The sequence below is a fragment of the Anoplolepis gracilipes genome, chromosome 6 (assembly GCF_047496725.1).
Source record: "Anoplolepis gracilipes chromosome 6, ASM4749672v1, whole genome shotgun sequence".
Classification (NCBI taxonomy): domain Eukaryota; kingdom Metazoa; phylum Arthropoda; class Insecta; order Hymenoptera; family Formicidae; genus Anoplolepis; species Anoplolepis gracilipes.
The window spans coordinates 12,507,557-12,531,969 of NC_132975.1; the positions used below are offsets into that span (position 1 = coordinate 12,507,557).

The following is a 24,413-nucleotide window of genomic DNA, read 5'->3' on the forward strand; positions in this document are numbered from 1 at the left end:
TTAGTGTATCTTTTTTTTTAATTATATACGATTTTTCTCCCTTACTTAATATATGAATGTTTTTATATAAAGTCTTTATTATATTTTAGACTTTGAAAAGTTCTGCATCTTATCGGTGTTACGTGCAATGTTTTGAGCAATAAAAAAATTTAGTGCGAAGTCTGCATATATACATGTGCATGTATCTTTTATTATTATTGTATGTTATTATATAATATATTGATATTTTATTTTTATATGTTACATTCAATTGTCGTTTCCACGATTCACATTTTCCTTTTAAATTTTGAAAATGGAACACAAAAATGTACACGCTGAATGTGTCGTCATGATTTAAAAATATATAGCAGCATTTTTTCCTATATCGTGTTTTATACCTTTCGCATCATATAAAATTCAGGAGTTTATCGAAATTTCCTCTCTCGTTCAGACTAAGTGTAGATATAAATATCTGATAAATGTGTCAACTTTCTGTCATGTTATAACATATACTCCTAACTCCAGGATCACTTTAAATCGTACATATGTACTTATCGTAAATCGAGATTATATAATCGAGATTATATATATTTTGTTAAGTTAATTCTTTTTCTTTTCCTCTTTGCCTCTGTAGCACTTTTTTATACATTTCTACGTCCGCGAAGATTCACCACTATTTTTTGTTCCGGAAATTTCTCTTGACAATGGTCAGCCCGACGCTCTTGCATTGACGCGTCACGCTTTTTTCTATTTCCGCTTGAATTTTTAAAGTGAATCACCTGCAGCGACGAGCGATTTTCCTGTTCCGGAAGTTACCAAGTACCACTCTCGCCGCTTCCGAAGTCAGCAATCATTGTTCGATCGCGGAAACTTTTTTTTGCATGCCTGAGCAGAAAAATATACGCTCGCGATTGGTCGTCGGTTGTTAAAGTGGGGTCACATCTGAGATTCATGTTAATATCCGAAAGCTCATCCTTGAGCGAGCGATCATACGTAGCTTCGTCAGATACTTTTGCTCGGGATTCGTTCGGAACGGAAACGCGATGATACCGACCAGCACTGTCAGTCGACCGGTCGAAATCGGCCTCCGTCTTACCGGGATTTGGCCGAATTCTTCTATTTTCTCCAGATTACTTTGGTCGATTGTGATGGGAACAGCGCTGATCTTCCAGTATCAATATCTTCTGTCGCACTTCAGCATCGAGGAGCTGCCGAATCTGATAGATTGTTTAAGCACCACCTTACCATACAACCTTCTTTTTTTCAAGCTGATTATCTTGTGGATCAATAATCGGTATGTGTTTTCTATTTTTTATTGATTAAAAAAATGCCATATTTTTACGTGACGCCAAATTTATTTAAGAACCAAGTACATGAAATATATCGATTTTCAAGCAAGATCATTTTAATATGTTCTGCAATTTAATCTTTAATTTTAGAATTTACCATTCTTGAAATTATACATAATTATACATAAGAGGCAGAACCTTTTAAAGTCTGAAATACAATATTGATTTTATATAAAAACTATATATTAAATAAGGAAGAAAAATTATATATAACTAAAAAAAAAGATACATTTTTAAAAATATCAAACAACTACAAAAACTTTCAGACAGATCGTTCTCGATTGTTAAAGTCAATCATTTCAGTTATTTCGTTTATGTAAAAAAAAATATATATATATATATATATATATAATTTATATAGAAATATATTTTTAACATATTTAACAAAAAGATATTTGATGTCTAATACAAATTTCACTTTTGATGAAAAATAAATAATACTTTCTAATTTTGATTTTCTTTCGTTAAATTGGCAAAAGCACATTGTACGCGGCACCTTGTAAATGTAAAATACATCATTGCAAAGTATTGTATTGCAGAATATTCAACGATATTTTAAAAATGATGTCCGACGATTGGTACGAGTATTCTAACATGTACGCCATGATCGATAAAGCGATCCTCTCACATCGTTGCTCAAAATTGGTCATCGGTGTTTATTCGACGGCGGTGATGCTTTACAGTATCGCGACCATCGATTTTCGCAAACCGATCAATGACGATTGTCGCCAATTGCTTATAAAGATGAAATTGCCTTTCGTTTTTTGCGAATCGCCGATTTACGAGATCGTGGCGTGCGTCCAATTCATTCATTTAATGGCGGTTGCCTCCACTATTGGTATGCTCGATGCATTAATCGTTACTTTGGTAAGTTATCATCGACAGCATTTCTAATCTTTCTTGCTATTATTTATATTTCACAGTTTGTGATTTTTATATTTTTATAACGCATTTTTCCAATTCGTTCAGATGAAACGCAAATGCAAAACGCGTATATTAGAAGATGTTTCCACAATGAGATTTGATAGATCAAGATTGTGATAATAAATACTAAATATTGTAAATGCATGTAATGTAATTTTCCTAAGAAACCTAGAATTTTTTTTCTTTTTAATTAAGTTACATGAGGAAACAGGAAGTTTAATAAAGGAAATCTATTCTAGGAAAAGATTGCATCAAATATAAGAATCAAGTTACTGGTAATTAAATAAGCTCGTTTTGTTTTTCTTCAAAAAAATTAATAAAAATATCAATCAGAAGGTTGGACATTTTTCTGCAAATATTTATTATTTAAATGTTTTGAACTGATAAACTGATAATTTTTTATATCGACATTTGGATTATTACGGGATACATGAAATAAAAGAAGCGTTAATTCGAGAAAAATAAAATATAGATGAAATAAAGTGAAAAAAAAATAAACGACACAAAATACACGCTGCAATACAGACGCACACGCAGTAATAACACACGCGTCATGCGAAGGTTGACAAATTCGATTCCGAATCGATCGATGCTCGTATATTTGTATATCCGTTATATAGTAAAGATCCCTCATATATCCCTTTTCTTAAATCTGTCGTTCTTCTCCATTTGCTTCCACTTTCGATCCGCGATCCTTGCGCATGTCAATATAACATTGGGTCTCTCAAGAGAGAGTTTTCGTGCAATTCAGTGGTGGGATAATTTCGCTTCCGTTTATTTCATCTCCCTTCTTATAGCAGACGAACGTGATCACGTACTATGAGTTTCTGATGCTTTATCGGTTAACTATTTTTTCAGAAATTTTAATAGAAAAAAGAAGTTTGGAGACAAGGCTTGGCCATCTATCTTTTACAAGATGTTTCTTTTTTAAATTACGTAAATACATACTTGCGTATTTTATAGTTTCTCTTTCGTGTTTTTTATCCAATGTATCAGTAGATACATTTATAGTTTTGTTATATTTTTTTGTTTTTTATTAAAAGATTGAATAGGTGAAATATTGAAGATTAGTTTTAGCATATTATTTTTTTTTAACATAACATTTATCTCTCTTATTCTCTTTTTCTTTCTCTCTTTCTGTTGAAATATATGCTTAATCAATATTAGTACAACTGAATAATTATCATGATATCTGTAGATGTTACACATTGGTGGGCAAATAGACATTATGCAACAGCAGCTAGAAGAGATTCATCCCAAAGATAACGAACATGGTTTGTCTACTGCTATTGTGAAATCCTTAATCGATAAACATCATAAAATTATTGCTTTTTCGGACAACATTGAGAATCTTTTTTCCCCTATTGCGCTGATGCAATTTGTGTCGAATACAGTGATCATATGTTGTATCGGGTTTCTCATAGCAACTGTGAGTATTCGACCTGCAAGTATTCATTGTATTAAAACCTTTTAAGTATTTCTCATCTCGCACATACTTGAAATTTTTCCATTAATTACTTTATAAAAAAATTGTACGTGTAAATATTATTTTACTTGTACATACATGTTGAATGTACTTTTAGACACACCTAAGCTGATTGGAAACAGATAGTAACAAATTTTTAATCGCATTTTAAGACACCGCTTCGTGTTGTGCACATTTTTTTAAATATTATCTGTAATATTATTATGTTATAGCAGTGGTCTCAGACTCACATACGCTCACGTGAATCAAACGACAGACATGAGTTTCTAAACATATTATTTAAAATTAAAACAAGTACAAGATTTGTCTTTATATTGATGTGCAATTAAAAGTGATTTTTGAATGCACGAGTACTGTTTTTTAGCTATTTCGATACAGTGATGTGTGTCAAACAAGGAGTCAATTCTGCTGCGAAAATGATCGAGGGCCCGTTGTGGGCCATACATACGATAGAGGAGGGGGGAGAATTATCCCCTTGTTGTCTGAGACTTCTGCATTATAGCGATCGTCGAACATTCTTCTTGATCATCTTCTTGACTTGCAGTCGTTAGGCACAGATGAAGGCTTTAGGATGTTGACAAAGACTGTGTTTTTCTACATCGCTATCACCTTGGAGGCATTTATCTTTTGTTTCGCCGGCGAATATCTTAGCAATAAAGTGAGTATCTAAAATCACCATAGTAGAAACTTTTTTACGCAAAAGAAAATTGTTAAGTCACAACGCTGATGTAAAAATATCAGGCTAATACTTACGCGAGAATAAAGCGTTTTGCTCGTGAGTGCAGAAGGTGACGTTTCGCCTTTTTTCATCCTTTTCCACGTACCTGTCCCTCATTTGCATTCTAGAGCAGAACGATCGGTGATACGACATACGAAACACTTTGGTACACTCTCAAGCCTCGAGATAGCCGTATTCTGTTATTTGTGATAATGCGATCGCAGAAGCGGCTAACGATCACTGCGGGGAAATTTATGGATTTATCATTGGAGGGATTCACAAACGTAAGATTTCTGTAATGACAAAATTGTGGATTTTTTATAATTATATAATATAAAAGCTTAAGGATACACATCATAACGTATATCTACATTATAATCTAACAATGCACTGTTTACGATTGAAATTGGTCATTCGTTTTTTAGCACTAAATCTTCAAGTATAATTATAAGGACAGCTAATTAAATTAACATAATTTAAAACGGACAGTCTAATTTAAGGACAATACTGTTGACAATATATCACGTGTAAAAGTAACTTTGTGAATTTTACACTTACTTTACACTATTTATAATAATTGTTTAAAAAAAACAATTTTAATTAAACGTAATTTATATCATTTATCTCATTTATAATGTAATTAAACTGTTTTGTTTTATTGAAATCTACTTACTGCAGAGTAAATTAATTCATTACACATTATTTAATTTTCCAGAGTTTGAAAGCCTCTGCGTCGTATATATCTGTTTTATACGCAATGTATTGAAGCCGATGAATTATTTTATACGCAATGTGTTGTCGATATAGAACTGTATATACAGGCTGTGAATGTAAAGTATTATCCATTTTCAACTGTAAATGGATTATACTAAACAATGATAATATGACACGGAGAAAAGCCATTTAGTTAATATAATTTTATCTCACTTGTAACATTATTTTTAGCGTGTGAAATTTTGTCGTCCTTGGTTCCTTTTTATTAGATAAAACATCTGATTGGATGAAAAATCTGACCACGATAAAAGACTGAATGTATGCCAAAAAACTTGAAAATTATTATGCTATTTTAATTAAAAAAGGTCCAATGTATATTCAAACAATTTTATCGGTTTTTTTATTTAAAATTGTTAAAAATCGACAACATAAAACTCTCTTTCTCACCCGCAGTTTCACGGTATCACTGCGCTTTCATAGAAATCGTCGTTTGCATACTGTTTGCGCTTGGAAACATCAACGCGCGCATGATCGGTGCTATTTCCTCCATATTTCTGAATTTTTTGGAAAATTGCTTGTCATTATCTTAGATTCTAAGCGTTTATTCTTGTAAAGCGAAGGTAGAAAAAGGTATCTCTTGCATTTTTTAAGCAAATAATCCATTCCTTCTCCTTATCATTTTTTATGATAAAAGGACTACAGACTTATGTATCTTCTCATTCATTGCTCGATTGCTGCAATTTTAATCCCTTTTACCTGGTATATAACTCTTGTATTCTTGATCGGTACAATTGAATATGGTGATTACCTAGCTACGACTATGTTTAGTCGTCTTCAGTTTTGCGTGATCAACTCGCTATTCTAGAGTCGTTTGAGAGTTGTACGTAACCTGATGTCTGTGACTTTACAACGTTAGCGAAGTTACAAGGGCATTTTGGATTACTTTACTGTCAAATTTCTCGATCAAATTTCACGTTAATAGATGTAAATTTTAACATAAATTTGATAAACTATGCTATGCGAGACGCGGCAAAATAGTACTTGCAAATACTGTTGCTCTCTTGGTGCAAATCAGTCTTCGATTTGGCCAAATGCGTACGTATTTTTATTTCCGTGCGATTAGATATTCACAGTCAGATTTATCAATACTAGTGAATCGTTATCCATTTTGAAACTGAAGATCTCGTATTTTTTTTGGACGATTTAAACGTCATTATAGAATAGAATATACTGTGATGTCTCTGAAATTGATTACATCATGGTTAAATAGTCAGTAAGAGAACATTTCGCTCGTATCTTTTTCTATTCTTGAAAATATAAAAACTATTTTTTTATTTATAAAAAATTGTAGAAAAAGAAGAAATTTAACATAATTTATCCTTGAGGGTCTCTTTGCTTTCTTGACAACATCGTAATAATATTCATGTATATTTTAATATACGAGGAACATCTATTTATCGTTAAGTGTGTGTACAGAAAATCAGCCTTGTTTCTCGAATTTTTTCCATTTTAGTGCAAATTATTAACAGCCGTAATACATTTTACGACGTCATAGCTAAGATAATCTCAGATTGGACGGAAGCCACCGTCAACGACGTGCATACCATGACAAGCAAGGCTAATCTGTCGCAACACCCTTCCAATGTGATCATCGGGTTTTATTCTATGGCAGCATATACTTACGGCATCGGTGTTCTCGTATCTCATACCGATGATCGTGAGACCTATGCGATCGAAACGTTCGCGAATTCATGCTGAAGATGCAACTCTCGTTGAAGTGCAACGAGTCACCATTCTACGAGCTCGTTATGTATCTGCACATCCTCCACCGATTGGCATCCTGTGCCGTGACTGGCGTACTGAACTCTCTGATCATCACGTTAGTGAGTGAAATCTACGAAAGAAAATTTTTTTCTCTAAGCTCTACTACATTTTTTGTACGTAATCTGAGCACGATATTGTACGGCAGAATCACTGCGTTTCCTTTATATAGCAATTGTATTTGTTAATTAAATGCTATGTGTACATCAGCACACAGGAAAGGACGATACATCGAATGTCCATTATCCATTATCTGTTAGATACCGACAAGTACTGTTTACGCAGTGGAAAAGAAGATTCTTTTCCTCTTGTTTTCTTCCCCAATTAACTTTAATAGCATGTATAGAATAACATGTGGGAATCGCGTTTCAGAATCTCAAATCGAAGAAAAAGATGCTCGTGTAAATGTGTCTTCATTGACATTTCTGAGTTAGTCGGTTTATATATATATATATAAACTATATTTTTCTTGTTTTAAGATTCCAAAACTACGAAATTTTACATAAATCTTTATATAAGTTTTATAAAATTGGAAAATTTTCACATGTCACAAAATATCTCGCATAATATATTTATAATTATATTTATAATTTTTTGTACATCTATAATTTTTTCTGTGTGCATATAAATTATATTGTTTTTAATTAAAGTTTTTTAAGAATGTGTGCTTTCAGATCCTTCATGTAAACAGTCAGATATCTTTATGTGACGCATTGAGGGAAATCTTTCCGGAAAAAAATAATTGATTGCTAGCCATCTCTATCAAGAAAAAACTGATCGCTCAAGATCAGAGAATCATCATCGTCTTCTCGAATAAAATCGAATGAATCCTCTTCTACATCCTTTTAATTCAATTTATGTCGTCACATATTAATTAATGACCTATTGCTTAGAATATATGATGGTAACAGTGTGAAGAATCATTCAGCAAAACGCGAATGAGTTACACGAAAAGACGATCTACAACGCAGTTCGATGTTGCAGTCAATCAGCATGCAAATTTCCAATCGATCGATAGGTCGGCATTAATGAAAGCTATAGTTTTGCATGGCTGCTATGAGACATTTATCCACTGTTTTTGCAGGGCTATCTCATTGTCAGTGCCAAGATCGGAACATACGATAATGATAATTGCATTTTATGATGGAAAATATATTACTATTTATAATCATAAAGTTAAATCTTTGCGTGCTCTCTCTCTCTCTCTCTCTTTCAATATAAATATATTATGATGACCCACAATAATTACGTATATATTTTTTTACATGAGCTTTTTTTATATATAATTAGGTTTTTTTACACATTAAATAATTTCAATCCGTCACAAAACTCTATAATTTCTTAGCGAGAACGCAAATATAATAATTCAATAATTTCAACAAAAATATTACGTTCGAATCATTGTCCATATCGATCTTTATAGTATTCGAACGATTTTTATATATATCGATTTATATTATATGATATCGATTTATACATTTATTTTATTCTGACAACGCGATTTCTTAATCCTCTTCTCCAGAACAAAATGATTGGCGATACGATATACAAATCAATATGGTATGACTTGAAACCAAACGATAACAAATTTATCCTGCTTATATTGAAATCACAAAAGAAGCTTGTCATTACAGCTGGAAAAATCATGGATTTATTGCTAGTGGGATTTACGATTGATTTAAGATTTTTGCGTTGCATCTTTTATCGAATTTTTGTTAATAAGATTCTATTTACTTTAATTGAATAACATTGACATGAATCTGAATAATCGATCTACTTTATGATTATCGATTTTCGATTTTATATAATTAAATGTTTTTATAACGCAAATATCTTTCGACCACGTTAAAAGCAATTTACTCGATAATCGATAATATCGATTTTTGATTGTAATCAATCGGAAAATATTGATTGAAAAATCGATTTTTGATTAACGCAATCGGAAAAATGTTTGAGTGATAAAAATATTTAATTGACTATTATTTGATCGATTTATTTATACATATGTTCTTTTCTTATTTTTATTTTTGATTCTATTGTGTTTAATATGATTTTTATAGATCGTAAAGGCCTCTATTTCGTACGTGTCAGTATTGCATACGATGTATTGAAGTTCCAAGACAAATCATCTAGATGTCCACTAAGTATATGTATGCAACTAAAAATATTAGGATTTTTCTATCGATTCTCGTTTATTATTGATATCGATTCAATATCTATGATGTGAATCAATGATGATTATATATTAAATTATAGATAAATGTATGAAAATTACCTTCCATAGTATTACAATGAAGTGTTCAGATTTTCACTATCGTTACTTTTGCACATATATGTATACTTTTTTGCATAATAATCTTGATATAAAGAAATAATTTATTAATTTATATTTTTGTATAATTTTTGCAGCATTTTCAAATAGAAATAATCGTTGATAAAAATGTTTCACTTTACAGACTTACGATTGTGCACTGTATCGCCTAATGTATCTTATATTTTTGTTCATGTTTTTAACGTTCGCATTACATTTTCTCTTGCATCGTACACTTTTTATCTCAGTATAATTTTTTCTTTGTACTATCAGCAAACGTTGAAGAATCTTTAGAAAGTTTCATGCATTTTTAAAGTAAATGATTCGATAATGAGCGACTTTAAAGTAGATAATTCGATGGATAATTTGATATTTCCTTGAAATCTATAACTATAATCTAGCAAATTGGCAAGCATTTAATTTCACGTTCGCCATTTCTGCAAAGTCCAATTACGATTGATCGACGGCTTATTGTCGCATCTTTCTTCCCTCCCTCTTTCCCTCCGTTTCCTATATTTTTTGCTACGATTGCCGACGAAATGCGCATGTAGATGTCGTAGTCTTTCGCAAGAAATATGTTGAAGTTGGATAAAGGTACGACGGGACGCGCGAGCACCATCAGCAGGTCGGTTGAAGCAGGTCTACGTTTCATCGGCATGTGGCCACGTTGTATAAACGCGAATATTAATTGGTGGACTTACATCGCGTCGGTGGCGGTGGTGCAATATTTTCAATATTCGTACGTCCTGGCGCATTTCGACATCAACGATCTCTCGGTTCTCGTAGACGGTCTAAGCATCACGTTGGGTTATAGCCTGTCGTTTCTCAAACTGATCAATCTCTGGTTCAATCGCCGGTAAAGTATTATTATCTCCGCGGATGAAAACAAATCATGTTTGCCGTGAAATCATTTTAACTTTCTTTCTATCTCGCTGGAAACATGATACTGAATGAAATACGTTTCGTAGAAAACTACATGTCATTCTGGATACGATGGATAAGGATTGGAACGACGGAATCGCAATTCATTCGGACGTATCCACGATGATTAAGCACGCCAATCTATCTCGTCAATGTTCCAACGTGATGATCTCAACGAATGCGCTGTCCGTGTTCTTTTATGCGATCGGTGGGCCGATACTTCGATCGATGATCCATAAGAACGATGAGAAAACTACAACTCGCGAGTTACCCATTAAAATGGAATTTCCTTTTAACGTTGACAATTCTCCGATTTTCGAATTAGTACTAGTACTTCAATTATTTCATGATTTATCGGTAGCTTGTATCATCGCTATGCTAAACTCTTTGCTTGTTACACTGGTAAGTTTTGACCATACTTTATATGTAGAATAATTTGAAGATTGTCAAAATCGATTTCTTCGGATTCATGAAAAAAGATGAATGTGCTATGTAATTTTTTGCTTTGTGTAGTGATCGAAATTAACTTTATTTATCTTTTCTTGTACTATTTGTTATACTTTGTGATTTTATTTTTTAATTTATTTTATATTATATATTATAATATATAATATATAATATTTTATAATATATTATGATTCTATATTACACATTATTAGTGTGTTTTTTTCAGTAACATGGTCTTTTAAAAGCTTGTTTTTTACTTACTGCAATCTTTTATTTTTAAATATCCGTTTGTGATTTTTTTTTTAGTAGTATATTACTATTTTGACAAGAATCTGTAAAATTAAACATTCTAGGTATTGCACGTAAGTGGTCAGATTGACATCATGCGGCAAGGCTTCCAGGAAATTTCTTTCAAGAACCATGTATCTCTAGCCACCATTAAAGTTTTGATTAATAAACATCAAAGAATCATCGATCTGTCAGACAATATTGAAGATCTTTTCTCGAACATTGCATTACTCCAGTTCATCTGGAATACTTTGGTCATCTGTTGCATAGGCTTTTTGATTGTAATAGTGAGTTACATATAATTATATATATATATATATATATTTTTTTTTTTTCTGTATATGATCCTCATTCTTCTTCTTCCCTCACATGTACGTGCGGAGTATACGATTTATCTGAAATGTTAGTTTCCATAAGACGTACAAATGTATAAGTACATGTATATACATACATATATATAGTAATATAAATTTACGATCTCGCAGCGACCTACATTGCAGTTTCGACATTGCAGTCTATCGGAACGGAAGAAGGTGCTACGATGATAACGAAGTCTCTTATTTTTTACGTCGCGATAACTCTCGAGGCATTCGTCTTTTGCTATGCTGGGGAATACCTCAGCGCTAAGGTCAGCGCAAAGGAGCGTAATGGTAGCGTTGTAGAATTTCTCAGATTCCGAGAGAGGCGCAATTAAATGCGATTCATCGCGTAATTACTACTATTGCAGAGTAAATCCATCAGTGACGCTGCGTACGAATGTCTCTGGTACGAGCTGACGCCGAGCGAGTCTCGAACCTTAATGTTCTTGATGTTAAGAGCGCAGAAACGGTTGACCATCACCGCCGGCAAGATAACCGATCTGTCCTTGGAAGGTTTCACGACCGTAAGTCTGCGCAATTGAGTGGAAATTTCTATCACTGAAACTGAACTAAAACTGTTTAATTACTTCAGATTATGAAATCGTCCGCGTCGTACATATCTGTGTTGTGTGCGCTGTATTAAAAAAGATTATGGAAAGAGTTGTCATTTGACAAGCGTCTCTAGAAAAATGGAATACTCATTTGAATTCTTATGACAAGAGGGTATTTTCTGCATAAAAAATACCGTAATCTCTCATACAATATGGCAGGGATAGCTTTAGTTTCATTCTGTTGAACGGAATGTTTTAACATATGTACATATAAATATATATAATTATAATATAAAATTGTATATTTTATCGCATATTCTACGATGATCCTTTTTAACATTAATGCAAGTTAAACCCCCGCCGTGCACGAAATAACATTTAGAAAATGTAAAACATTACCATTAGTAATAATCCAGCTTTCCCATTGAACATTATTAATTTCACGTTAATAAATGTTCTCTACAATTTTCTTTTTATTATGTTCGCTTTTTGTTTGCAGATATTATTATTTTTTTTCAAAAATATCCCTCAACGGTTTTTTCATTGGATATAGATGTTATTAGAAGTGATCTTCTTCAAATCTAGAAATTTCTAAAGCGATTATGTACTATTAAGTGCTCTATTTCAGAGAGAATAATGAAAGATAACTACGCTATAAGCTTTTAAGAACTAATAGCATTAAAATAATCGACATACAATTATAATCGATCGAAGGAAGACCTGCGCTTTATCGTCCTCGCATGATTGTTCAGCAAACGTTCATGTATCACTGAACAAAGTTCACTTTGTGAGGCTTTGACATCTCGGTAACTATCAGTTTGTAGCGTCTGGTGACAGTTGCACGCAACAATGAAACGCACAAGTACTATCAGTCGCCCGGTCGAAATCGGCCTACGTTTCATCGGCATGTGGCCGGATTCGGCTTACGCGACTCTCTATTGGTTCATTTATATGGCAACGATGGTGATAGTACAATATTATCAGTACGCATACGTTTTTGCGCATTTCGACTTGAATGATATTTCGCTCCTCATGGACTGTCTCGGTCTTACCTTGGCGTATACTCTCGCCTTCTTTAAGCTTCTTGCTCTATGGTGGAATCGCCGGTAAGACGCGTTCCATTGCAGACACGTGATTCCAAATAATTAAATGTCCCTCTTCTAGAACAATGGAACATTATTATTCACAAATTTCAACGAAATAATAAAGAACAAATTTATTATTAGTATGTGGTGTGTATGTAACATCTTAGTAAAATTTGACATATTTAAATATTCTTATAAATATTTGTAAATGTGTTTTTCATGAAGAAATTTTATAATATTTTTTAATATGTACAATACTCGATATATAAGCTCCTCTTTACAGGAAATTTTATTTCATCCTGACGACGATGGATCGTGATGGGAAAGAATGCGGTGTCAACGATTCGTACGTATCTACGATGATTAGCGTGGCGGATCTGTCGCGACGTCTGTCCAACGTAATGATCAGCATCAACGCCCTAGCTGCCTTTTTTCTTTCGATCGGCGAGCATCTGCTTCAGTCGTTGAACGATGACAATTTTGACAATAATTCTCGGGAACTCCCCATAAAAATGGAGTTTCCGTTCGACGTCAGTGAATCGCCCATCTTTGAATGCTTTCTGATCGGACAATTTCTTTACGAATTGATACTGGCTTCTATAGTTGGTATGGTGAATGCGTTACTTGTGTCACTGGTAATAGATTCTTCAAAAAATATCTTTATACGTGTCCTGTAATACTTGATCATTCTTCATTATAAGAATTTTTATTTTTTATTATTATAAATTTTTTATTATTAAAAATATATTATATAAATTACTATATATATTTAATCATTCTTTATTATATTCTTATAATATTTGATATTTTTTATAATTTATCGCTTATAAACAAAGCTGTATTCTGTTATCTGTTTTATACGATCGTACTTAATTAATAATCGAAAATGTCTCTTTTGTACTTTGAGTAGTATATTTTTTTTTCAATAGATACTTCACGTAAGTGGTCAGATTGATATTATGCGGCAAGACATAAATGAAATTTCTAATAGTAAATACAATTCCAATACATCCTTAATCGTTATTAAAAATCTCATTTGCAAACATCAGAGAATTATTACTTTATCCGAAAATATCGAAAATTTATTTTGTTATATTGCTCTGATGCAACTTTTGTGGAATACTTTGGTTATCTGCTGTACTGGTTTTGTAATTGTAATTGTGAGTAACGATTGATCTCTGTTTTCTTTTATCCTCAATAATAATAAATAATTTTCGCTTTACGTTGCAGAGTATAGGTAATGATGAAAGTGCGACGACGATAATCAAGTCTGTGAGTTTTTATATTGCAATAACTCTAGAAGTTTTTATACTCTGTTCTGCTGGAGAATTTTTAAGCGCCAAGGTTTGTGAATGAATTTCTTGTATAAAGGCACTCATCGCGCGTAATTATTTGTCTTTTTTTTACCATATCTTAAATTAAATTTTTGTTATAAAAAATATAAAAATTTAAACGACATATTTGAATTTTGAACGACAAGACATTTCTGAATTTGCCATTTTTACGTATTTTATACTCGGAATTTTGTTCTAATTTTAGAGTAAGTCGATTAGCGATGCGGTGTATAACTCACTTTGGTACAATATGCCACCATCCAACAGCCGTATTTTATTATTTATAATATTAAGATCGCAAAAACGATTAACGATCACTGCAGGAAAAGTAGTCGATTTGACTTTGGAAGGATTTACAAGCGTAAGGCATCACACTCTTATAAACATTTTATTTTTTTGCGTCAACTATATATTTTAGTTTTTATGCGCAATTTTTTAGATTATGAAGGCATCAGCTTCTTATGTATCAGTATTAAATGCAATGTATTGACTTTGGGATGATGATCCTGACTATTATATTTACTAGTCTCAGTTACAATTTTATCAAGCAATCATTATCGTTGGACAAATGAAACTACGCAAATTATAATATCTAAAATTATTTTAGATAAAATATTTTTTAGTACAACTAAAATATTTCTTAGAAATTTAGTGTGTTATAATTATTGTTTGTGATAACTAACCTATTATACTTTGAAAGTTTCCATAAAATTTTTATTATCTTAATTTTTTTATAATTTCTTTTCCAATGAGTTATTAATAAAAATGTTGCAGATCTAAAGAAGGAACTACACGGAAGAAAGCGCACATCTTAATAATAGTTTCAAAGGTTTGTCTACCTTTATTGAATATACGTAGTAACGTAGTAAGGGAAGCCAGCGCCGGGGGCGGTCCTCATTCTCCCTTTCTTATAAGCTACTAATAACATCAAAGCCGGACCTATACATAAGCTATAGCTTAGGGCCTCATATTAACGACTTCTTAAAAAAATTTTTTTGTTAAAATTGGTATTAAAATAAAAATTATTTTTGTGTCAAAAAAATTATTTATTTTTGTTGTTGTAAACTTTATCAATTTATGACAATTTTTGCATATATAATAGTAAGTTTTTCTTTGCTTGTTACAACTATTCACAGAAAGAGATATCACTAGATAAAATAATAATGTTGAGAAATCTTAGGGCCTCTTAATGATTATCAGAATAAGGGCCACAAAATCCGATCATAGAGCTCTGATGACTATTCAACAAATTAATAAATAATAATTAACAATTGATTAATTAGCAATATCTTTATTTACATTTAACATAAAAATAAATAAAGTTTAAAAAGTATTAAATTAAATTAAAATTGTTCAAATAAACTATAGTTTCACACAATTGCGCAATTTAATCCTTTGCTAAGATGGCCCGAGGCAGACTACCTCTTCGCTCTCCTCCTTACTACGCTACTGAATATTCGCTTATAAAGCTATTGTCATTCAAAGTTTTAGTTGTTGTTCCATCGAATTTCAAATCAGTAAATCACATTTTCTTTTTTTACTTAATATAAATAGTTGACTATTATTTCAACAATGCATTGAACGTTGTTTTTATAACTTTTTCAATATTTACATTTAAATGAAATTTATTAATTAAAGCATTTCTATTATTATTATTTATTTATTATTATAATTTATTATAATAATTATTTGTATTGCATTTTTAAAGAAAACTGTTGTTTTATCACCGCTTTTAGTTTTTATAATAGATCGAAAATAATATGGAAACTTTCTGTTGCAAATTATATTCCCATGTTTATTTTATGAAATTGTTTGTTAAGATTTTTATATTCTCACTTTTCTTTATCTATCTGAAAATCAACAACAAAATGTTTATAAATTTAAAATGATTTACACATTTTATATTGCAGTTTGTTGATACAATATGCAGATTCATTTTTACATCATTATAATTTTGAAGACTTCAGTGTTTGCTTGAAATGAAAATGAGAAACATAAACGAATATATGAATGAAGGGCGAAAAGAATTGGCGAAATTATGCAGCAAACATATTTAATGTGCTATTATAATAAACGTTCATTTTTTTGTCATCTTTTGCATTTACGTCTCGTATCCAGAAAATGAGAAATGATAGATCGGAAAGACAGCTATTAGACATCTATAGACGTTTATAAACGTCTAAGAAACAATATATAGACTACAATAGAATAGACGTCTATTAGACGTTTTTTAGTCTGCATTTCTAGGAAGATATCAACATTTTTATTTAGACATCGCGTATGATTTCTTTTTTATGGATATTATAAGTGGACATGAAGCTGCTTTTCAAAGCAGAATATACAATAAGAAACATATTAAAACAATTACATGTTGTAAAATATTAAAGTGTTCACTGAGTCAGAGCTAAAACGAATGTAATAATTACATTTTGTTTCGTATTTTGAATCGATAAAGCTTAAGGCTGTAGACAGAGATCTAGTGTGTTGAAGAATATATAAGGTATAATTACGATTGATTGCATTCAGAGTAGCTTGCGTTTTTTGCTAAGATTATTTAATGCTTTAGCCATCATGCAGAACATAATGAAAGATGTGCACGTGCGCTCTAGTCGCAGTGAATTCGAATTTCCATTCTTCGATTTGGATTTATTGTTGACAGTTCAGTGTTTAATAAAAAAACGATGAAACGTGCGAACACCATCAGCTTCTCAGTCGAGATCGGTCTCCGTTTTATCGGTTTGTGGCCGGATTCGACTTATCCGACTTTCTATTGGCTTAGTTACATGACGTCGATAGTGATAGTACAATATTGTCAATATGCGTACGTGCTTGAACATCTTGATTTAAACGATCTCTTCCTTCTTATGGATTGTCTTAGCCTTACTTTAGCATATACTCTCGCCTTTTTAAAACTTCTTGTTTTATGGTGGAATCGTCGGTAAGACGTATTCTCTTGCAAAGCAAATGACGCAGACTGTTAATTAGTGTTGATGAAATTAAAGTTACTATGTTGTCATACGAGATATGAATAAAGATATTATTACCTTTTAAATGAAATTACAAATGTAATTTTTTTTCTTCATAACTCGCATGCAAACACACAAATTATTATTATTAAAATTATATTAAATTATTATTAAAATTATATTAATACATAAAGTGTTTGATATATACATTGCAGGATATTTTATCATATTGTAAAAGATATGGATAGAGATTGGAAAGACTGCGTTGTCAATGGTTCGTACATGTCCACGATGATGGCTATGGCAGATTTGTCACGTCGTTTTTCCAACGTAGTATTCACTATCAACGGCATTGGTGCATTTTTTCTTTCGATTGGCGAGCATTTCTTACAATCAATGAACGATGCTAATCGAATTGCCAATAGTTCTCGAGAACTTCCTTTAAAAATGGAATTTCCTTTCGAAGTCAGCGAATCACCAATTTTCGAGTGTTTTCTAATTGGACAGTTTATCTATGATTTTATCATAGCTTTTGTAGTTGGTTTGATGAATGCATTGCTTGTCACCTTGGTACGTTTAAAATAATTGTTTTTACGGAGGGTAAGAAATGCAACTAAAATACTTCTTCTTGATATTAAATGAATAGCAAGACATTTATTCACAATATATTACTTTAGATAACAGAAATTACTTCGTATTTCTAGATACTTCATGTAAGTGGTCAAATTGATATCATGCGACAAGATTTAGCCGAAATTTCTAAACATCAACACGATCGCAGCACATTTTTAATTATTATTAGAAACCTCATTTGCAAACATCAAAGGATCATTGCTTTATCAGAAAATATTGAAAATTTGTATACACAAATTGCGCTGATGCAACTTCTATGGAATACAATAGTTATTTGTTGCACTGGTTTCTCTATTATAATTGTGAGTAATCTTGGTTATTCTTTCGCATTTTTGAAAAACATTATTTCTTACTTGTTTTATTATAGACTATTAATACCAACAAAGATGTATCAGCTTTGATCAAGTCTGCGAGTTATTATTTCGCAATAACTCTAGAAGCTTTCATATTTTGTTTTGCTGGGGAATTTTTGAGTGCCAAGGTATACAAAAGAGCTTTTACTAAGAGAATATTGTTGTGAATGTTTATTCTTTTCTATTTGTTATTATTTATTTTATTATTATGTGCTATATTTTACATATTAAAATTAATTCTATCGATAAAATAAAAGATTAACTATATGCTAGAATGCTTCTTTTTTGAATAAATAAAGTAATAATTTTTAAATTTCTCATTACTATTGCACATGTTTGACATGATTTACCTTGCTTTTAGAGTATGTCGATTGGTGATGCAGTATATGAGTCACTTTGGTATAATGTACCTCCAAATGACAGTCGTATGTTATTGTTTATGATGTTAAGATGTCAAAGGCGATTAACAATCACCGCAGGAAAATTCATTGATTTGACGTTGGATGGATTTGCAAGTGTAAGACATTACGTTCTATAAATACATTTCTTCATTCTTTCAATATACCGCATTAATTACACGCAACTTTTTAGATTATGAAAGCATCAGCTTCTTACGTATCAGTATTAAATGCAATGTACTAAGTTTAGAGTAATGTTGATTGCTGTATGTGTATATTCTCTATTGACTACGATAGTTTAGCAAGTGATTATTATTGTTGATCAAATGTGATTACACAAGTTACGAAATATCATAAATGATTTTATTTTACACACTCTTAAAAATAGATAATTTTTAAAAATAAATAATTCTTTGTTTATGATAACAATTATTTTGTACTTTTCTATAAAATATGAAATTTTTTCTCACAGCTGTCTGTGTTTCTATTTTCAATGTATCGTAAATAACAATATTTCAAATCTTTTCAAAGAAGAAGATATACGAACGTACATAGAGTTTATTATAACTTGAAAGGTATGCCGACATTCATTACATACGTTTATGAGTCTCTTTCCTAAAGTTTCAGTTATTGTATTTCAATATTCAATTTTTTATTAACAATTTTCTTTTATTTTATTAATATATAATTATTATTTTAATAATTACATTGATAATTTTTTGTTTCCAAAATTTAGTCTTTTTATTTATCGTAAGTTTTTCTTGTGTGTGTTTTCATAATTAATGAAATGTGTTAATTTATCACTATTTGTATTGCAATTTAAAAGAGATTCTTATTATTGTTTATTATTGCTTTGGATTTTTATAACAAATCAGTATTGATATGCAAATTTCTTTTGCAAATAGTCTCTTTTTATAAAGAGAGGCGTTAAGACCTTTGTCGATTAAATATATATTTAAAAACGGCAACGAAAGTAACACAGTTTATATCCAAAACAATTTTATATATTCTTTTTTTACATAGCTTTACACAGCTCAACGACACGAACGAATATGTTGGTCCGTTTTCACGTAATACACTGGAGGCTTTTGTGTTTTATTGAAATAGTAGTGAGAGTACATGAGCGAGAGGATGTACAGGTAAAGAAACTGGCGAGATTGATTTTATGTATTACAAAACGTATTCAATGTCCAGCTATAATAAACGTTTTTCACTTTTTCCCGTCTGCATTTACGATTCATAAATGCCATGTTTTTAGTAATACTTTGTGCATAATTTTTTTAAAGAAATTTATTAAATGTGTGTCTGTGTGTGTATATATATATATATATATATATATATATATATATATATGTAAAACTATCTTTTAAAAAACAAAAATGTACAATTCTAAAACAATTACATGTTATTTTATAATAGTAAAGTGTTCACTGACTCAATGGCGAACGTAATTACATTTTCTTTTCTAATTAATAAAGTTGTAGGATGAGATAATTACGAGCGATTTACGTTTAGAGTAGCTTGCGTTTTATTATTTTTGCTATTGTTTAATACCTTACCCATCAAGTCTATCATATTGAAATGATCTATTTGTATGCTCTTTGCATTGATGTCTGCGTAGAATCGTTGAGAGAGAATCGAGAAATAGAGAGAGAGAGAGAGAGAGAGAGAGAGAGATTAAAAAATGAAACTCACTAATTTAAATGAGATCATACATTCGCACACATCTATCGCGATTCATTACATACATACAAGATACATATATATTAATACGATGTATTAATACGGGCAATGCATGATATACGTTGCTATCTGCAGGACATTCTATTATATTGTGAAGACGATGAATCAAGATTGGAGAGAGTGCAATGTCAATAATTCATACCTGCCTAGGATGACAAGCATGACGGATCTGTCATGTCGCGTTTCTAACATACATAGTGCTCGCTGCCTACGCTCCGGTTTGTTTTCTCTCAATCGGCGAGCATTTGTTCCAGTCGTTAGACGACATGAATCAAGTTGGTAATAATTCCCGACAGCTTCCTATAAAAATAAAATTTCCTTTTTTAAAAGAAAAAATTTTTAAAAATCTACACCCATATTGTGCTAATGTTCTGTGGAATATATTGGTTGTTGACAAATTTCTTGAACGCCAAGATTTCTAATAGAATTCTTTGTATTCCATGTGTGTAAAGTATATAAATGCTATTATTTATTTCTTTCAATTTATCGCAAACAATAAGTTATGACTAGTATTATAAATTAAAAACAATAATTACGATAAAAAAATATACACAATTATAATAATGTTGCAGCTGCCGTTATATAATCTCTTATAAATCATCGTTTTATGCAACATATAATTATCACATCATTGTTTTATTTATACATGTTTTGAATTTGAGTTACGCTCTTTTCCGAGTAAATCGATTAACTTAAATGCAATGTATGAATTATTTTAATATTAATATAGTACAATTTGATAGTCTCTTTATTTTCAGTTTATGTTTGTAAGATTTATTGATATGATTAGTCTAAAAAAAAATTACCAATTGCTAGGAGAATTATTAATCTTTCCATCACTTTGAAAAATTTTATAAGCGTGAGATACAACGGTGAAAATGCATTCTTTAATTTTTCAAGTTTATTTACCGAATCTATTTTTAATAATGAAAGCTTTTACCTTTTATGTGTTTATATTGCATGCTATATAAATTGGAAGCAACGTCTATCTAATATTTTATTGAATATTTTGAGTACAGTAAATAATCAGTTTCGAACATTTTTGACACACTTATTACAGCTGCAGAGAATGGAGTTAGATTTGCATTTATATATTTTAATAATATAATATATTAAAGATTTTTATCGTTCCATGACAAATATACCTTCATTATCTCTACGCTCGAAGTGCACACTTTAATCTTTTTGTCTAGTATTTTCCATTTTCTTTACCGATGTACTGAATGCGCAGCTACCATTCGATGACAGTACGTTATTTACATAATTTATCGTATAGCTTGGCAAGATCCAATTTTTAGATCTAAACGTAAGACTTTTCTTTCTTTTTAATAACATTTTTTAAACTTTAAAGATTATAATAATGATGACTATATATCTATTTTTTAATGGTTATTGTGTAAAGGTACAAGTATATTTTTTTTGCTTGCAAAAACCTTAATCATTGATCTATTATAATAATTTAGCTCCTCATTCTATGGTTTATGTTGCATGATTACGTAATTGCGATTGATCGTTGCTCGCTCTTTTCTACCCCGTAGTAGTTTTAGCTCGTAAAATTACTACCTCATCTGCGATTCCGAGGAGGGGAGCGCATTGCAAAGTAAGATTGAGAGATTCGATCGTGCATTTCCTTTGAAAAATCGAGGCATCGTTCACTTCATCGGGAGGAAACAACGCGCACAGTCGACCGGAGTGATGGTTCAATGCAACCAACAGGTTACGCGCAACTATGTCGATGAGTACTATAAGTCCGTTGCTGAAAATCGGTCTCCGTGTGATCGGCATGTGGCCCGGTTCATCGTACGGGACGTTTTGCTGGCTCTTTTACATGATGACCCTCGTAATGATGCAGTATTTTCAATATTCGTACGTTTACGCGCATCTGAACAATCTGACCAAACTGATGGACGGTCTGGGCCTCACTCTGGATTACACCCTGCTGATCCTGAAACTGATCACTCTCTGGTTTAATCGCCGGTAAGATTAGCTCGACGATCATTCGACACGATTGATCTCTCGGGAGAGTTCAATCATCTCGTGTGATCCTCGAGAAATCGAATTGTAGGATATTCGAGGATATTCTGGTGACAATGGACGACGATTGGAAAAACCGTGCGACCGATTTACACGAGAGCGTGATGATGGACAAGGCTAATCTGGCGCATCGTTGCTCCAACGCCATGATATCCGTGAACGTCGTCGCCACCGTTCTTTATTTCATCGATAGCCATGTACGTCGCCGTAAAATTTCCAAGGATGGACAATATCGAGAGTTTCCGATACAGGTACAATTGCCTTTCGAAATCCACGAGACGCTGATTTTTGAGTTCATCGTCCTTGGATTGTTCTTTCATGTATTAGAAACGGCAACCGTGATCGCGATACTCAACTCTTTGATCTTAACACTGGTAAGTCGAGAAGAGAAAACATTCCTTAGTTAGGTATAACACATATCAGGTAAGACATTAGCTGCAAAGATATTTAAAATTTAAATATTAACCAATTAATTAAAGTTTTCGTCGAATCTTATTTGGTCGCGTTACTTATTTTTTTTTTTTACTTTGAGGTACTTCACGTAAGCGGACAAATCGATATCATATGTCAAGAGTTGAAAAAGATTTCTTCTACATTCAAGTCTAAGGTGTTCTCCACTAAGCCACTCGTCGAGAGACACCAAAAGATTATATCATTATCGAATAATATCAAAAACTATTTCTCTTTCATTGCTCTGTTACAATTCGTATGGAACAGCTTTGTTATCTGCTCTTTAGGATTCATGGTCGTGATAGTGAGTAGAGATAAGAATATTTTAGTTAATGTACAATTTTAGTAATAGATTACTTAGCACATTTCTTACAGGATCTGAAAGAAAACATTTTAAAATTATGCAGAATTATGATTATATTAATTTTATCCAAACAAAAATATTTTTTTACGCAATATATAAAAAAATAAAATAATTTGTTTAATTAAATATGAAATTTAACGCTAGTTTTAAGCACATAAAACTATGTTTTACACTATTTAATATAACAATATCGAAAAGGACACCTTTTTTCAAAAGCGACTGTATACTTTATATTAAAAAATTTTCAAAATTATTTTGAATATTTTATTACGTAGTCCTTAGATATGAATATGGAGAGTAAATCTGGGGTTTTCATACAATTTGTTATGCCATATCTCGCAGTAACTACGGAAGCTTTCGTCTTTTGCTTCGCCGGCGAGTATTTGAGCACCAAAGTTAGTATATTGCTTTCGTCTCTGTCGAATTAGACCAGGTGCAATATAATTCTATCTAATTCGAACAATCTATAGCCTTTCTCTCTTTTCCAGAGTAGATCCATCGGCGATGCAGCGTATGAGGCAGTTTGGTATGATTTGTCTACTAGCGAATGCCGAATTTTATTATTCCTGATCCTGAGATCGCAAAAACGATTAACGATCACGGCCGGGAAAATTATGGATCTAACATTAGAAAGTTTCACTACAGTAAGTTTGTTGCGTGATATTGCACCATCTTTTTCTTAATAATTATGATTGTATTATGATTGCCGAGCAATATTGCAAGAGAGACAATATTTAATATAATTTATAAGAAAATTCCAATATCAATCGCGTTAATGATATTTAAATTTTGAAAAATTACTCTTCTTTTAGGTCATGAAAGCTTCGGCTTCATATATTTCGGTTTTGCACGCGATGTACTGAAACTCGTATAAAAATGTATGCTGGTCATATATGTACATATACCATATGTGTATTGTCAAATTAGTATGAGTAGAGTAGTGACAGTTTTGTAGAAAGAAAAATTACAGATAAAGAGAAATAATTTGATATTTTTTCTTTAATTTCCATTAATTCAAAAATACTTATTGATTAATTTACCTTTATATCTCTTTTTTATCAGACGTAAATAAAATAGAAAATTTTAATTCTCCTCGATAAATTCTACTGAAAAATATTATATTGTGATTATACATTCCATAAAAAAAAATATATTTTTCTATCAACTTGTTGCAAATTTTCAGGA

General features: G+C 31.3%; 3 protein-coding genes, 2 long non-coding RNA genes and 1 pseudogene across 7 annotated transcripts; 4 read left to right on the forward strand and 2 right to left on the reverse strand.

Annotated features, from left to right (window-relative positions):
* The first annotated feature begins 154 nt into the window (after positions 1–154).
* On the forward strand, positions 155–8,178 carry LOC140666589 (odorant receptor 13a-like; annotated as a pseudogene).
* On the reverse strand, positions 4,668–9,366 carry LOC140666592 (uncharacterized). Of its 2 annotated transcripts, XR_012046793.1 has the most exons (6): positions 9,267–9,366; positions 6,854–7,064; positions 5,618–6,411; positions 5,384–5,501; positions 5,130–5,278; positions 4,668–4,749 (listed from the first exon to the last, which is right to left on the reverse strand). It is a non-coding gene; the product is annotated as an uncharacterized lncRNA (long non-coding RNA). The 2 variants fall into 2 exon arrangements; XR_012046792.1 differs by having other exon boundaries at positions 5,130–5,501.
* Positions 9,367–9,850: 484 nt separating this feature from the next.
* Positions 9,851–16,278, forward strand: LOC140666591 (odorant receptor 13a-like). Its single transcript, XM_072893936.1, has 11 exons — positions 9,851–10,158; positions 10,271–10,625; positions 11,024–11,245; positions 11,473–11,586; positions 11,686–11,841; positions 13,883–14,113; positions 14,184–14,297; positions 14,493–14,648; positions 14,727–14,770; positions 15,062–15,116; positions 16,198–16,278. The coding sequence occupies exons 1-11, from the start codon at positions 9,878–9,880 to the stop codon at positions 16,237–16,239; spliced, it is 1,770 nt and encodes a 589-aa protein (XP_072750037.1). The 5' UTR covers positions 9,851–9,877; the 3' UTR covers positions 16,240–16,278.
* LOC140666593 (uncharacterized) lies at positions 11,210–12,284 on the reverse strand. Its single transcript, XR_012046794.1, has 3 exons — positions 12,268–12,284; positions 11,452–11,881; positions 11,210–11,353 (listed from the first exon to the last, which is right to left on the reverse strand). It is a non-coding gene; the product is annotated as an uncharacterized lncRNA (long non-coding RNA).
* Positions 16,279–16,326: 48 nt separating the features above from the next.
* Positions 16,327–20,878, forward strand: LOC140666590 (odorant receptor 82a-like). Of its 2 annotated transcripts, XM_072893935.1 has the most exons (8): positions 16,327–17,225; positions 17,469–17,823; positions 17,958–18,188; positions 18,254–18,367; positions 18,601–18,756; positions 19,110–19,212; positions 19,661–19,776; positions 20,456–20,878. In XM_072893935.1, exons 1-6 carry the CDS (start codon positions 16,969–16,971, stop codon positions 19,143–19,145), a joined length of 1,149 nt encoding a protein of 382 aa, XP_072750036.1. In that variant the 5' UTR covers positions 16,327–16,968; the 3' UTR covers positions 19,146–19,212; positions 19,661–19,776; positions 20,456–20,878. The 2 variants fall into 2 exon arrangements, with proteins under 2 accessions (XP_072750036.1, XP_072750035.1); XM_072893934.1 differs by lacking the exons at positions 19,661–19,776; positions 20,456–20,878 and adding an exon at positions 18,831–18,942.
* Positions 20,879–21,854: 976 nt separating this feature from the next.
* On the forward strand, positions 21,855–24,306 carry LOC140666717 (odorant receptor 22c-like). Its single transcript, XM_072894210.1, has 6 exons — positions 21,855–22,357; positions 22,446–22,788; positions 22,947–23,168; positions 23,504–23,623; positions 23,717–23,872; positions 24,041–24,306. The coding sequence occupies exons 1-6, from the start codon at positions 22,110–22,112 to the stop codon at positions 24,089–24,091; spliced, it is 1,140 nt and encodes a 379-aa protein (XP_072750311.1). The 5' UTR covers positions 21,855–22,109; the 3' UTR covers positions 24,092–24,306.
* The last annotated feature ends 107 nt before the right edge of the window (positions 24,307–24,413 follow it).